The sequence below is a fragment of the Entelurus aequoreus genome, linkage group LG02 (genome assembly GCF_033978785.1).
Source record: "Entelurus aequoreus isolate RoL-2023_Sb linkage group LG02, RoL_Eaeq_v1.1, whole genome shotgun sequence".
Lineage (NCBI taxonomy): Eukaryota > Metazoa > Chordata > Actinopteri > Syngnathiformes > Syngnathidae > Entelurus > Entelurus aequoreus.
The window spans coordinates 36,035,280-36,050,615 of NC_084732.1; the positions used below are offsets into that span (position 1 = coordinate 36,035,280).

General features: G+C 38.6%; 1 protein-coding gene across 1 annotated transcript in view; it reads left to right on the forward strand.

Moving 5' to 3' along the window:
• The window catches only part of vps26a (VPS26, retromer complex component A), a 21,168-nt gene extending 8,099 nt beyond the window's left edge, over positions 1-13,069 (forward strand). Inside the window, exons 2-9 of the mRNA XM_062025973.1 lie at positions 430-579; positions 6,593-6,668; positions 8,088-8,244; positions 8,344-8,508; positions 8,588-8,694; positions 9,233-9,334; positions 10,387-10,496; positions 11,631-13,069. Of these exons, the coding sequence (XP_061881957.1) occupies positions 430-579; positions 6,593-6,668; positions 8,088-8,244; positions 8,344-8,508; positions 8,588-8,694; positions 9,233-9,334; positions 10,387-10,496; positions 11,631-11,744 (981 nt within the window). The 3' untranslated portion in view covers positions 11,745-13,069. The remainder of the gene's footprint in view (positions 1-429; positions 580-6,592; positions 6,669-8,087; positions 8,245-8,343; positions 8,509-8,587; positions 8,695-9,232; positions 9,335-10,386; positions 10,497-11,630) is intronic.
• The last annotated feature ends 2,267 nt before the right edge of the window (positions 13,070-15,336 follow it).

Sequence of the window (15,336 nt, forward strand, 5' to 3'; positions counted from 1 at the left end):
TGATCTCTAAGACTAACTGTCACAGCTCTGACCAGTGCAAGGTACATCAATTGTTGAAATAAACACGTCAGAAATGCCGCTTGTCCGATGAAGCTCTTTGAAATGGTTGCGCCGGTGTGTACAGGATGTGACGTGGGGGACATGCTTCAAGCAGCATGCAGAATAAATCAATAAATAAATGAATGAATGAATGAAGCGTTTGTACGCCGAGAAATGGTTCGCACACAGAAGAATATTTAGCGCGGTGTAAAGATTCGTAAACTGAAAAGGTCGTGCGTAAAAGGGTTAAAAAAAATCGAAGTTTCACTGTAATCTCATTTCTATGAAAAGATCATGAATATCATATAATGTGTACTTGTCCAAACTGCTGCATCACTGTGCACTATCCTGTTGTATTACAGTGTTTCCAGTAATGTTTTCAACTTTCAGAGTTTCCTGGGGGGTCTGTTTGGGCCAGTGTGTGAGATAGATGTCCTGCTCAACGATTCCGAGAGCCGAAAGACTGCTGAACTGAAGACAGAAGATGGCAAAATGGAGAAACATTATCTGTTTTACGATGGAGAGTCTGTGTCCGGCAAGGTAAACTGAGCTGGCATGTGACTTTTATTTAGCCTTGTTGTCATATTTTTTTTTTTTGCAAATATTTTTATTGAATTTTACAGTTAAAATCACATTTAACAGTCATACTTTGGTCACGCAAAACCTACATACAATCACACATCCACTCATACCCACTCACATGCACACTTGAGGAGAGAGGTGCACTTAAACTCCAACAATTCAAAGTTTACAGTATAAACATTATTAGAAAAGATACCCAGATATTGTATACATTTATCCATCCATCCCGCTCTGGCTCAGGATCAGCAGGCTATCCAGACCATAGCAAGATGGATGAACATTCCTCGGCATCAAGGATCCTCAGGAAGTGATCCCAAGATCACCTCTCGAGGGCCTTTCCACCGTTCACACTTAAAAAAGAAAAGGAAAGTCACAGAAGTTGATCAGATGTAAAACAATACAAAATAAAAAGTCACAAAAAATAAATACATAAATAAGCAAGTAAACCGTGGGAAGGCCATATCAGAAGTAACAAAAAACAAACAAACAATAATGTAGGATCAATACAGAAAATAATAAAGATAATAAAAAATGAATACACCTACAAAAAAGATGGCAGTTTTATTTTTTTTGTTTTTTTTTCTTAAATGTCTAAATTATGATTCAATATATGTCAGTAAAGGTTTCCAGGTTTGTTCCCATTTATTCATACTTGCAGAGTTTATAAATCGTATTCTTTCAAGAGTCATTACATTCACAAGTTCATTTAGCCAGTTCCTGAAGTTGGGTGCAGATGGGCTTTTCCAGTCTTTGAGAATGAGTCTTTTGGCCAAGACCGTCCCAAGCAGCAACACGGCTGTAATATATTTTGGAAGTTTTTGTGTTTCTGAAGACCACCCAAACAAGATTATATCCCTGTCAGGGACGAGTTTTCTCTGATATACCCCCGAGTAAAAAAAGAAAATGCTGGACCAAAATGATTGAATAATTGGACATTCCCAAAACGAATGAGACAGTGATCCTTCAGCAGATTTACATTTATCACAAAGTGGAGACGTATCAGGATAAAATTTGTGTAATAAGACTTTGGAGTAGTAAAAACGATGAATCACTTTAAACTGTATGAGCCTAAGTCTGCTGTTAATTGAGCAATTGTGAATTTGAGAGAGTGTCCGTTCCCATTGCTGTTTGGGTATTGTTATTCTTAGTTCCTGTTCCCAGGCTCTTTTAACACCGTCTGCTGATGTCATGGGCATAATGAAGCAGCTGGCAAATTTGGCGATAAGCTTTTTACTTGTGGGTGATAAATTTAGTAACTCTAAGAGAGGGTGTTTTTCATTTACCAGATGATACTTTGAAATGTTTTCTTTAATAAATTTTTTTGCCTGCAAATAGCAAAACCAACTGAATTGGGACAACTTGAACTTGATTCGCAATTGCTCAAATGATGCAAGACTGTCCTCGACAAACATGTCTTTTATGCATTTAATTCCATTCAAGTACCAGTTAAAAAAATGTCTGTCTGTTATCGATGGAATAAATGCATGATTGTGAAACAGTGGTGAATACATAGTTACATTGGAAATATTCAATTGTTTTTTAACTTGAGAAAGAATTTTGATAGAATTTCTTACTACTACACTATGGCTTGTTGATTTAATAGAAGAGATTGGTTTAGTAAAAAGTAAAGATAGCAATGATGTGTAAGGTTTAACTAATGACTGCAGTTCCAATTTCAGCCACAAGGGAGCAGAATTAAGTGATTCATTCTTTGGGAACCCCATCTTCCAATAGGTCAATGCGTTCAGATTTGATGCCCAATAATAATTTTTGAACATTGGGAGACCCAGCCCTCCTTCCCCTGTAGATCTGAATAAGTGCTTTTTAGATATTCTGCGTTTTTTATATCCCCACACAAAATCTAGAACTAAAGATTCAAGTTTTTTGAAAAAATCTGCAGGAATTAGAATTGGTAAATTTTTAAAAAGATAAGTACATTTTGGCAGGGTAATCATTTTGACAGCATTCACTCTACCCAACATAGAGAGGGGTAGGGTCTTCCAATACTCTATACACACTTTCAATTTCTCAAAAGCTTCAGTAAAGTTCAATTTTAGTAATGATTCATAATTTTTAGATATTTTTAAGCCGAGATAGGATATATAATTTTCTGCAACTTTAACTGGGTTTTGACTGATCTTAACATTATCTCCAAGGAACATAAGCTCGCTTTTGGACCAGTTTATTTTGTAACCAGATATTTTACCAAAAGAGTCTACATATTCTAAAAGAAGGGGTAATGCAATTTCTGGCTCAGTAAGTGTAACAAGTACATCATCTGCATAAAGTGAGATGAGACTCTCTGATGTGCCCACTGAAAATCCCTTAATATTAGAGTTCATTCTTAAACCAGTAGCCAGTGGTTCTAGGGCCAAATTGAAAAGTAAGGGCGAAAGGCAATCGCCCTGTCTCACGCCACGATGTAATTCAAAACTATCCGATATTACATTATTAGTTATGACATATGATTTTGGTGCAAAATAAATTATTTTAACCCATTTTATAAAATTTTCTCCCAACCCAAATAATTTGAGAACATGAAGTAGATAAGCCCACTCAATTGAATCAAAAGCTTTATGAGCATCCAGAGTCAGGACTGCTGCCTTTTTGTTTCCTATGCAGTCCGAGTACAACAGGTTCAATAATCTTCGTACATTGCCAAAAGAAGGTCTGTCTGGGATAAAACCAACCTGATCCGGATGGATAATTTCTGTTATGTGGTTGCTTAACCTTGTTGCGAGTACCTTAGTTAGAATCTTATGGTCTAGATTGAGCAGGGAAATAGGTCTATAATTGGCTGGATCGAGTGGATTTTTTCCCTTTTTTGGTATTATACATATATGAGCTTCATACAAAGAGCTTGGAAGTTTATTGTTTACGAAAGAGTCATTTACATTCTTAATATTATAGGGGACAGTATTTCACTAAAAGCTTGATAAAACTCTGCACCAAATCCATCTGGACCAGGGCTTTTATTCACGGAGAAAGATTTCAGTGCTTTTAGCAGTTCTTCAGTTGAAATAGTATTGTTTAAAGAATTCTGATGGTTTGGACTCAGTTGAGGTAGATTTAATGGAGTAAAAAAATCATTTCAATCATTAACCGATATAGCTGAACTAGATTTATATAATTCTGAATAAAAGTCTTTAAAGACATTGTTGATATCCTGTAAATCTGTACATGTTTCACCTGTTTTTGAGCATATTTTGTGGATAGCAGCTTTAGCTTGATCTCCTTTGAGCTGTCTAGACAGAAGTGTTTGTGGTTTATCAGATATTTCAAAATGTTTTTGTTTATTTTTCAGTAAGAGTTTAGATACTTCCCCGTGAAGAAGAGAATTGTATTCATTTTTCAGTTTCAGCATCTTATTATTGTCAGACTGCAAAAGAGAATTTATATGAATTTCTTCCATTTCTTTAATTTCTTTTTCCAGTTCTTTATGCCTTTTTCTTACTTCTTTGTTTTGAGCTTTCAAATTAAATGATATATCCTGCTTCCCACAATATAGAGTCTGAGACCTCACCGTTATCATTCACCTCAATAAACTCTTGGATAATCTTGTTCATATACTCTTTAAAATCTTCATATAATAATAATTGTGGATTAAATCTCAATTTTTGTTTGGTTTTATGGAGATCAATTTGAATCTGCATACTCATAGGGCTGTGATCTGAGATGACTCTACTGTGGTACTCAGGATTACTGACATTGGAGAGAGCAGAGGCTTCTACTAAGAAGTAATCGATTCTTGTGTAAGAATTGTGTACAGCGGAGTAAAATGAATACTCCCTTTTATTAGGATGTTTTGTTCTCCATATGTCTATGATATTTCTTGATCTCATAAGATTATTAATGGTTTTAGTTGAGTTAGCAATTACATGAGATTTAGTTGACAATCTATCTAAAGTGGGATCCAAAAGGCAGTTAAAATCACCACCAATGTAGATATGAGAGGAGTTATCATCAGGAAGTAGACCAAAGACTCTATGATAAAAGTTTGAGTCATCTGTGTTTGGTCCATAGATATTCAAAAAAGTTACTGGGTAGGATGTAATATGACCATTTAATAAAATAAATCTTCCGTTAGGGTCAATTATTTTTGATGTAAGTATGAAAGGCACATTTTTATTAAATAAAATGGCTACACCTCTAGCTTGTGAAGTAAAGGGTGCATGATAAACCTGAGATATCCAGCTAGCTTTAAGTTTGTGTTGGTTGTCTTTACAGAGATGTGTTTCTTGTAAGAATAAAACATCTGCTTTTAATGAATTTAAGTGCTAAAAAACCTTCCCTGCTTTAATATTTTTAGCTAAACCCCTGACGTTCCATGAAACTAGTGTAATTTTTTTCTTATAAGTTGACATTAAAGTTTTTTAGGGTATTTTATCTTTACGTGACAAAAAACCTTAGTAATTGGCAAGTTGAAATATAATTGTGCACCTCGCTCCTCCACATTCATGCTCAGATTCACATATACACAACACTCACACCCCATTGTTCCCCCCTCCCTCTGTCCCCATCGTGTGTAGTTTGATGTTTTGGAGTGAAATCTCCATGGTGATGTTATCCATACGACATCGTGTTGGTCGATTCCCCAGTCCAAAAGTCCCCCATCCCCACCCCCATCTTCAGGCGCAGGGCGCATGCTAGTAGTTGCGTTCACTGCTCCAAGCACTAGCTCAGCAGCGAAGTGTTTTCTTTTTTTCCTGCGTCCTCCGGTGAAATAAACATCAGTGAAAAAAGTGTATTTCTGCTTTATGCTGATCATAAGCCTTGTGTGGTGGAGCCGTTATTGATGATTAGCCACTAAGATGTTTTATAATGAAAGTCTTAGTGTCTGTAGGAGAGGTAAACACCTTTACCTGGTCGTTGTACTCCACATGCAGGCGAGCTGAAAAACGCAGCATAAACTTGATTTCCTTCTCCCGCAGCGTGTTCATTACCTCTCGAAAGGCCCGTCTTTGCGCTGTCACCTCGGCAGTGTAGTCTGGAAACAGGAAGACGCGCAGGCCGTTGTAGATCAGCTCCTGGCCGCGACTCAGTCGAAGAAGTAGCTCCTTGTCCTGGTAGAAGTAGCTCCTTGTCCTGGTAGAAGTGTATCCTTGCGATGATGCTCCTGGGGCGCTTGCCGTCACCATAGCGAGCGAGCGGGACACGGTGCGCGCGGTCCACCACCACTGGCTTGGAAAAGTTACTCGCTCCAAACAACTTTGGTATCAGGTCCGCAACGAAATCCGTAAGTCTTCCCTTTTCTTCTTGCTCTGGTATCCCGACTATTTTTAAGTTATTACGTCTTGAGCGCCCTTCCAATTCGTCAATTTTAGCTGCCAATTTCTCATTGCTCTTCTGCGTTTCAGTCAGTTTTTGTTCGAGCGCTTCGATGCGGCGCTCATGTTCGGAACCTTGCTGCTGCATGTCATCCACTCTGTTGGTCAATGCCGCTTGCTTGCTTGTAAGAGCCTCAAGCTTTTCCTCAAGCATGTCAAAACGTTTGTTGATAGACTCGAGTATTTTATCCAGCAACTTCTCCAAAGTTGATGACGCCATCTCAGCGCCAGCCTCGAGCTCGTTTACGGCCACAGGTGACTCTGATTGCTTCCCTCTTCGTGTCTTGGGCATAATTATTGTTATGTTGTCTTGATAAGAGTATAACTCACCCAGAGTGATGGGCATGCATATAGTTAGCCAAGCGTTGTAAGTTTTAAATTAAAAACAAAAAGCAGAATTTGAGTTAAATCTTAAAGTTTTCACCGGAGTTACCGCAGAGGCAAACTACTGCTTGCGCATCTTAGCCACGCCCATCGTTGCCATTTCTCTTGTCATATTTTTGATTAGTGTCTCTTTTAGGCGATTGTTCTCTGTCATTACTTGAGGTCATATTTTTTTGTTTATGGCAGTTGATGGCTCTTATGAGTTTATAACCAATGTTTTGATTTTGAAACATGCTTTATGATGACCGTTTTCACTGCAGGTGACTCTAAATGTGAAGCAGGGAGGAAAGCGACTTGAACACCAGGGCATCCGCATTGAGTTTGTTGGACAGATTGGTGAGCATGTTACTGCTATATTGTTTTAATTTTGAACATCACTATTCCCCTTATGCCGCCTGTATCAAACAGTCGTGTCATCTTGTGGAAACATTTTTGACACGGAAATGGGACTGCCAACATGCATGTATTAACACAAATTGCTTTTGTTTACGTTCAACCTGTTTACCATCGTAGCTCTCAGTAGTACAATATTAATAATAATATTTTGCTGTTTTTGCTATGCGTAGGCCAATAGTCAATATATCAATTAATCAAACGATAAAATGAACTTTATAACTTCGCTGTCATCGATAATTGCCACCTCCATGTGTGTTTTTCTTTGTCTCTTGTTTTAAGACTGGGTACAAGAGGGTTCACTCTGTGCATCGCTCTCAGCACCTGAACGTGTTTATTCAATAGCAGAATTGAATGAATGGAGTGAATCTTGTTGGTCATCCACAATCTTTGTCTCTGTGGGCGCAAACGGGACTGCTGGCACTTGATACGCACTTGATGCACGGACAGACCCTCGCTAGTCACAACTTTCTGGTGAGAAGCACCACAAGGTAACACAAATTCGGAGGAAAAAAGATGATTGCAAAACCAAATTTCCTTGTGTGGGACAATTTTGGCTTCAAACAAGTGAGCAAGATGAGCCTAACAACACGGACGAATGAACAAGTATGCCCAATTTGCTTGAAAAGTGATGGCAACCAACAATAACAACCAAACAAACCAACTGACCCAGTTTTTTCAACTGTGGAAAAAAGCACTTCAAGATGTTCAGTATTTATTGAAATGCAATTTCTGTTTACAGAGATTGAGTCAATTTAAACTGTTTGTTCACTGATTTAGGATAATTAAAAGTCCTTAACTTTTTTACGTTGGTAAAAAAATAATCATGCGAAATCACACTGTATTATGTTTGAAAAGAATACTTGCAGTATTGTTACTTCTGTCAATCCATCAATCCATTTCTACCGCTTCTCCCTTTCGGGGTCACAAGTGTCTCAAAGGGCTGCAGAAGCCACAACGACATCCTCTGCTCAGATCCCTGGACAAGTCGCCAGCTCATCGCAGGGCCCACACATATGGACAGACAACATTCACACACTAGGGGCAATTTTGTGTTGCCAATCAACCTATCGCCAGGTGCATGTCTTTAGAGGTGGGAGGAAGCCGGAGTTCAAATTATTATTATTTTTATAAATCAGATTACGATTATCACATTTTAGAATTTGGAGTTACTGATTATTTACAGGTTATTGCTCGCTTGCATAATTTTAATCAATTTAAAAAAGACTTCAATATTTGGACCCAAATGCAATTTTATTGTCAGAATATCATCCAGGAATTTTAAAAAATGTTTTACGTGAATGTAATGCATGACATTTATTTGCTCTAAACTTGGTAAACTTCTTTTCCTCCTTATCGTAGAGCTTTTCTCCGACAAAAGCAACACCCATGAGTTTGTGGATCTGTTGAAAGAGTTGGCACTGCCCGGAGAGCTCACCCAGAACAAGAGCTATGACTTTGAGTTCATGCAGGTAGAGAAGCCCTACGAGTCCTACACTGGAGCTAACGTCAGGCTAAGGTAGTGTCATTATAACACCATTTATCTGGGTAAATATTAGCTTTTGTTGCATTTGTAAAACATTTTAAGCCATAAGAACAATGATGTGTCTTTGTGCAGGTATTTTCTGAGGGTGACAATAGTGCGTCGACTGTCAGACCTTGTGAAGGAGTACGAGCTGATTGTCCACCAACTGGCAACCTACCCAGATATCAACAACTCTATCAAGATGGAAGTCGGCATAGAAGACTGTCTTCACATCGAGTTTGAATACAATAAATCCAAGTAAGAGTGACACTCCTTCCTGTTGTCAAATCTAAACAATTATTCATTTTACCGTCTTCTGTCTGTGTCTTTATGCTAGGTACCACCTAAAAGATGTCATTGTTGGAAAAATTTACTTCCTGCTGGTCAGGATCAAAATCCAACACATGGAGCTGCAGCTAATCAAGAAGGAGATAACAGGCATAGGTGAGCATCGGAAAGCAAAGTACAAATAATCCAAATGAGTAAATATAGAAGCATGTAAAAGCATTCTATAGTAAATCTCTATTTGTAGGGGTTTTGTTCCAATACCCACCGTAAATTGGGAAAAACAGCCAAAAATGGATGCACCCATAAACTACCTCTACTCTAAACTCGATAATATGCCACTGAATTGTTAAAAGTATTTCAAATGCAGTTTTACACATGAAGAAACAATCACAGTCTACAGTATTGTATTTACAAAACGTGTGAATACACATGTCTTGTCCAAAGCCTTTTCCTGCTAGATTCATAGCTGCAGCCCTTGTTTCCCCTGTACATAGTGTCATCAAACCATTTTCTATTCAAGTTATCATTAAAAAAATAATTATTTGCAATCTAAAACAGAGAAAACTACTAAAGTGGGAAGCAAATATGTCAAACCACGAATAGACAGTAATCTACTGTCTACAAGTGCTTCATTTAAAATAAGCTTGACTGAAAAAACACAGATTAACATACTTAAATTGTCCATTGTTTTCAGGTCCCAGTACGACCACTGAGACGGAGACGGTTGCTAAGTATGAGATCATGGATGGAGCCCCGGTTAAAGGAGAATCAATTCCCATTAGACTGTTTCTGGCAGGTAAATCAATCAATCAATGTTTATTTATATAGCCCTAAATCACAAGTGTCTCAAAGGGCTGTACAAGCCACAATGACATCCTCGGTACAGAGCCCACATACGGGCAAGGAAAACTCACCCCAGTGGGACGTCAATGTGGATGACTATGAGAAACCTTGGAGAGGACCGCATATGTGGGTAACCCCCCCCTCTAGGGGAGACCGAAAGCAATGGATGTCGAGTGGGTCTGACATAATATTGTGAAAGTCCAACACATCAGCGAAAGTCCAGTCCATAGTGGGGCCAGCAGAAACCATCCCGAGTGGAGACGGGTCAGCAGCGTAGAGATGTCCCCATCTGATGGACAGGCTAGCGGTCCACCCCGGGTTGGGAGCAGAGTAGAAAAGAAAAGAAAAGAAACGGCAGATCAACTGGTCTAAAAAGGGAGTCTATTTAAAGGCTAGAGTATACAAATGAGTTTTAAGATGAGGCTTAAATGCTTCTACTGAGGTAGCATCTCTAACTTTTACCGGGAGGGCATTCCATAGTATTGGAGCCCGAATAGAAAACGCTCTATAGCCCGCAGACTTTTTTTGGGCTCTGGGAATCACTAATAAGCCGGAGTTCTTTGAACGCAGATTTCTTGCCGGGACATATGGTACAATACAATCGGCAAGATAGGCAGGAGCTTGACCGTGTAGTATTTTATACGTAAGTAGTAAAACCTTAAAGTCAACCTTGGCATTAAATATACAAGAATAACAAAACACTTGCAATAGAAAATGTGCAATGGTACTTGTTGAGATATATTAGTAAACCAAATCTAGCTGTACGGATTTGTGCAACAATTTAGCAAACCTCTTCATTGGCAGATCAGCTGGTTGCAAATGGCTTTGTTGCAATCTAGTTCAGCCTGATTCAACAGCGCCCTCTGTTGCTTGCTGTCAAATAGGTCACACCATTTTGCTTCTCTTCAAGATCTGAAGGCTCTGACTACACAACCTCAAAATGCTTAAACTATGAATCTAACAAATTGTGTGTATTGGCATTTCATATGTTATGTTTTTGAACAGGGTACGACATGACACCCACCATGAGAGACGTCAACAAAAAGTTCTCTGTACGCTACTTCCTGAATCTGGTGCTGGTGGATGAAGAAGACAGGAGATACTTTAAACAGCAGGTATTACCATCTGTATTAGAGATGCGCGGATAGGCAATTATTTCATCCGCAACCGCATCACAAAAGTCGTCATCCACCCGCCATCCACCTGAACTAACATTTTATTTAAAACCACAACCGCCCGCCGCCCGCCACCCACCCGTTGTTATATATCTAATATAGACGATGCAAGGCATTAGTGAGGTTAGAGAGGAGAAAGGAGACTGACCCAATGCAGCAGAGACATTCAATGCGTGCCACGCATTAATATCTCTTGGCCACGCATTAGAGGCTAAGAGATATTAATGCGTGATAATATTATTCATCATTATTATAATATTATTGTCATTTCCATTAAGAAAGTGTTGACTATTATTGTTATTTTTTTCCCCCTGGTCTTTAGTATTCCCTTTTTTAGTTTGTCGCGTACCACGTTTGCTGCCGGCGTTGCTATCTTTTTATTTTTTTCTTCTTCTGTTGTGTTGTGGTGTGCTGTGTCACGCCAAATTTCTTCCCCCCTACAACCCCCCCCCCCCCCCCCCCCCCCCCCCCCCATTTACTTCCGTGGTCATGTTTCCTCTTACGTCATTGACAGCGATCGATAGCACTTCGGCTTTGACTGCCCGTCGCTGGAAGGATACTTCGTCTTTGACAGCTGCTGGAATCTGAAGAAATTGATTATTGTTTTTTTTTGTACAGGTGTGAAACAGGACAGTCGCGTGCCGGTTAAGGACCCCCGGCAACTTTGTGACTTTATTGGACGCAGCCCCGGAAGTAAATGGGGGGGAAGGTTTTTGTAGGGGGAAAGAAATTTGGCGTGACAGCTGCAGCAGTGCCCGATGAATAATTGCCTGTTTCAAAGAGTGCTGCTCGTTTTTCGTATGTGGGTAACAACATTTTACTATGTATATATATTTCCGAATTGGTTCAACCGCCACCCGCCCGAATCTATTTAAAATCTATTTTTTTCGTCATGCATCCGCCCAACCCGCGGATTATCCGCGGACTCCGCGGTTGTGTCGCGCATCTCTAGTCTGTATACAAGTTGTACTCCTGGAAGCAAAAGTATGTGAAGTACATTTCACTCACCATAAGTTAGCACTGTAATTTGTACTGCATACTTCCCTGCTCATGTTTTGTTTGTTCTGTCCTCAGGAGATTGTGTTGTGGAGGAAAGCACCAGAGAAGGTGAGGAAACGAAACTTCCACCAGCGTTACGAGTCTCCAGATCCCCGACCTCAGCCTAGTGCAGAGGAGCCAGAGATGTAAAGGCGAGCGAGGCCATGAACTGAAACACAAACACACATGCCAACTCTTCACTGCTGAGCAGCCAGAGGTGTGAGGCTACCCCACTCTCGTATTGGACTGTATACACACCCACACACACATTGTGACATGTTCCTCCGCCCATCCCTTCAGCTTCAAATGTGAGCTGTGCTTTCCGTGTCACAGCACCGCACTCATTTTTGGACGCATGAGCACACGTAATATGTTGAGTGCCTGATGTCAAGCGGTGAGACATTTGATCTTGAAGGCACAAGACTACACGCACAATAGAAAGCTGAACTCTTTTTGCAAGAGCAAAAAAAACAAGACCGAGTTACTAGCAACTTCTTACACCTTCTTTGGTAGAGGTTTTTTTGTTGTTGCACATGCTCTTACAGTCATGTTTTTTGCCATTTGGATGGACACACACACGCCGTTCTTTCCCCAGGGATGTCAGAAATTGGACTTAAAAAACAAATAATCTGATCATTTGTTTTTAACATGGTATTTTGTTTCCTGTTTTTGGGCAAGAAAAATGTCAACCATCTTTTAAATGAATGTTGTGTATAATACAGTTTATTTACAGATGAATACATTTCAGGTTTTCATAGGTTTGTGATGCAGTTTCCACAGTTTAGTTTTCTGTTAGGTTCATTGTCTGAAGTGTGTGTGTCTTATTCTCTTACATCAATATCCACGAGTCATGGAAGTCTATTGATTATCATCAATTATTTAAAGAACACCTGTCAAAATTGAAAAACTTGCGTATTAACAGGAATTTTTTGGAATGGCTTTCGGACAATTGAACGGTTACGTTAAATCTTGCATCATAGACTTTGACATGCAGCCTGTGTTGCATGTTTATGCCTTAAAAGATTAACATACACTAAAAGGAAATGAAAGCATAAGAGGTCTACCTCATCTGCAGTTGGAAACATAATTGAAAAATGTTTTCATTTCAAACAGTTATTTGTCATCTCATGTGGCAAATCGTGACTCCATGATATTGATTTCATAAAAGCACTCAACCATTGAGTTTGTAATTTCAGCTCAACAGTTGAATGTAACTTTTATTGTATCCTAATTTGGGAACGGTTTATGTGCAAGGAACATTTAATTTATTCCCCCCTGTCAAGACACAATGTCTTTCTAGTCATGTTGGATCTTTTCTTTTAGAAAACTATTAAGGTGATGAAGAAACCGATGTTTTGCATGTTTATCTTTTTGCAATGATACACCATATCAAGAGCATCTGTGTATGTACTGTATATATTTTGAACCTCTAAATAGAGCATAAAATAATCATGATTAAAGGAAATTTATATTGACATGTCAAGTTTTGAAATGGTCTCAAATTTGACCTCTTACCTGGTCCTGGAGAGAGTTCAGAATCATGTGATTAAATTTAACTCCCGGTATTTCTATCTGCAGCTATAGTGACCCAAGGGTATGATACGCCTTAAATAATTATAAATGTAAAAATATATTAAATGTAAATAATTGTTCACCGGGAGATGGTCAGATACCGCTTGCCTTGCATGAGCCATATGCAAAACCAACTTTTCTTACCTGTTGACACTTTGTGTATTTGGGATTCACATAAGTCCCGAAAATGAATTTAAACCATGGAGGGTATGGAACCATCCATCCATCCATTTTCTACCGCTTAACCTGTTCGGGGTTGCGCGGGTACTGGAGCCTATCTCAGCTGCCGTTGAATATATTTTAAATAGTTTTGCCTCGTTCCAATTTGAGAATATTGTGACGTATTTGCGCGTTCTTACGTCATCTCCGACAATGTCCGAAGTTTACCGGAAAATTCCGCCATTTTTACTTTACTTAGCGGCGTTTGTAGTCCAAACAGAAAGATGTCGAAGAATCAGAAATGCTCTGTTATTGGTTGTGTTAACCAGCACAGGACATTACACCAACCCCCAGAGTATAATAAGTATCTTATTCTTTTTAATAACATTGTTATTCTGAAGCTAACCAATAATAAATAAAATACTTCTTACCATTAATGCGACTTCTTGAAGAGGTGGGGTAGAAAACGGACGGATGGATTAAAATGCATGAGAATATTTTATATTTTCAACGTTATTTTTAACATTGTGATTACCAGCGGAATTATTAATTACTTATCGTGTTAAGCAATGTCAGCTAAGATTTATCTGAGAGCCAGATGCAGTCATCAAAAGAGCCACAACTGGCTCCAGAGCCATAGGTTCCCTACCCCTGTGTTATTGCCATGATTCCTATCAAGGATGTGTGCGGCTGTGCCCGGAAGCATGCATTGCAGTCGTTTTGCCGTTAGTTTTCCTGACAAAATGAACCAAAAAAAATGTCTAAATATAGTTTTAAGCATATTCCAGCTCATAAACTTAAAAGAAAACTTGCTTTTATTTCGTTGAAAAATAATTTTGCGGCCGTATTTCATTCACTCCGCTGTTGACAATCAGTGTTTAGTCACCAGCAGGATGTCTAACACGCTTCTGACAGCGCAATAAACGTAAACAAAAATGCACAGAACGACTCAAAACACATATTACCCTCATTTTGCCAAAACCATCATTAGCTTTGGACCAACAATATATATCAATGTCCACTGTGGAGGACACTGCTTCTCAGAAAGTAAAAGTTGAAAGACACTTTGCATTGTCACTTTAAAGACACTCTACTGAAAGTTTAAAATTTTTTTTTTGCTTGAAACAGTGGGTGTCCCGCACAAGTCTTTGCACTTAAAAATGCGTTTGTATAGTATGATTAGAACATTTTATATTGTGTTCAATTACATTAAGTGTGTTTATACTAAACAATCCTAGCACTTCATTTTACACACATTGGCATTTTTGAGCATTTTTTTGGGGAGGTTTGGAAATTGGGGGGGACATATACCACAATGATATTGTACTGTGGCCTTATACAATGATAATATTGTACCGTAAATATATGTATACATACATACACACACACACATATATATATATGCGGTCCCTTCCAAGGCTTCTCGTTTTTTCTTGTGCTGATGTGGGATCTGAGCCATGGATGTTTTGTTAACTGAATGGATATGCAAGTTTACACGGCAAAAAAAACCTTCAATTAAAGAGGTGTTCAATGAGGAAGTGAAGTGTACGCATTAGGGGTGTGGGAAAAAATCGATTCGAATTCGAATCGCGATTCTCACGTTGTGCGATTCAGAATCGATTCTCATTTTTTTAAAATCGATTTTTTGTATTTAATTTTTGTATTTTTTTTTTTTTAATTAAATTTTTTTTTAATAATCAATCCAACAAAACAATACACAGCAATACCATAACAATGCAATCCAATTCCAAAACCAAACCCGACCCAACAACACTCAGAACTGCAATAAACAGAGCAATTAAGAGGAGACACAAACACAACACAGAACAAACCAAAAGTAGTGAAACAAAAATGAATATTATCAACAACAGTATCAATATTAGTTACAATTTCAACATAGCAGTGATTAAAAATCCCTCATTGGCATTATCATTACACATTTATACAAAAAATGAACAATAGTGTCACAGTGGCTTACACTTGCATCGCATCTCATAAGCTTGACAACACA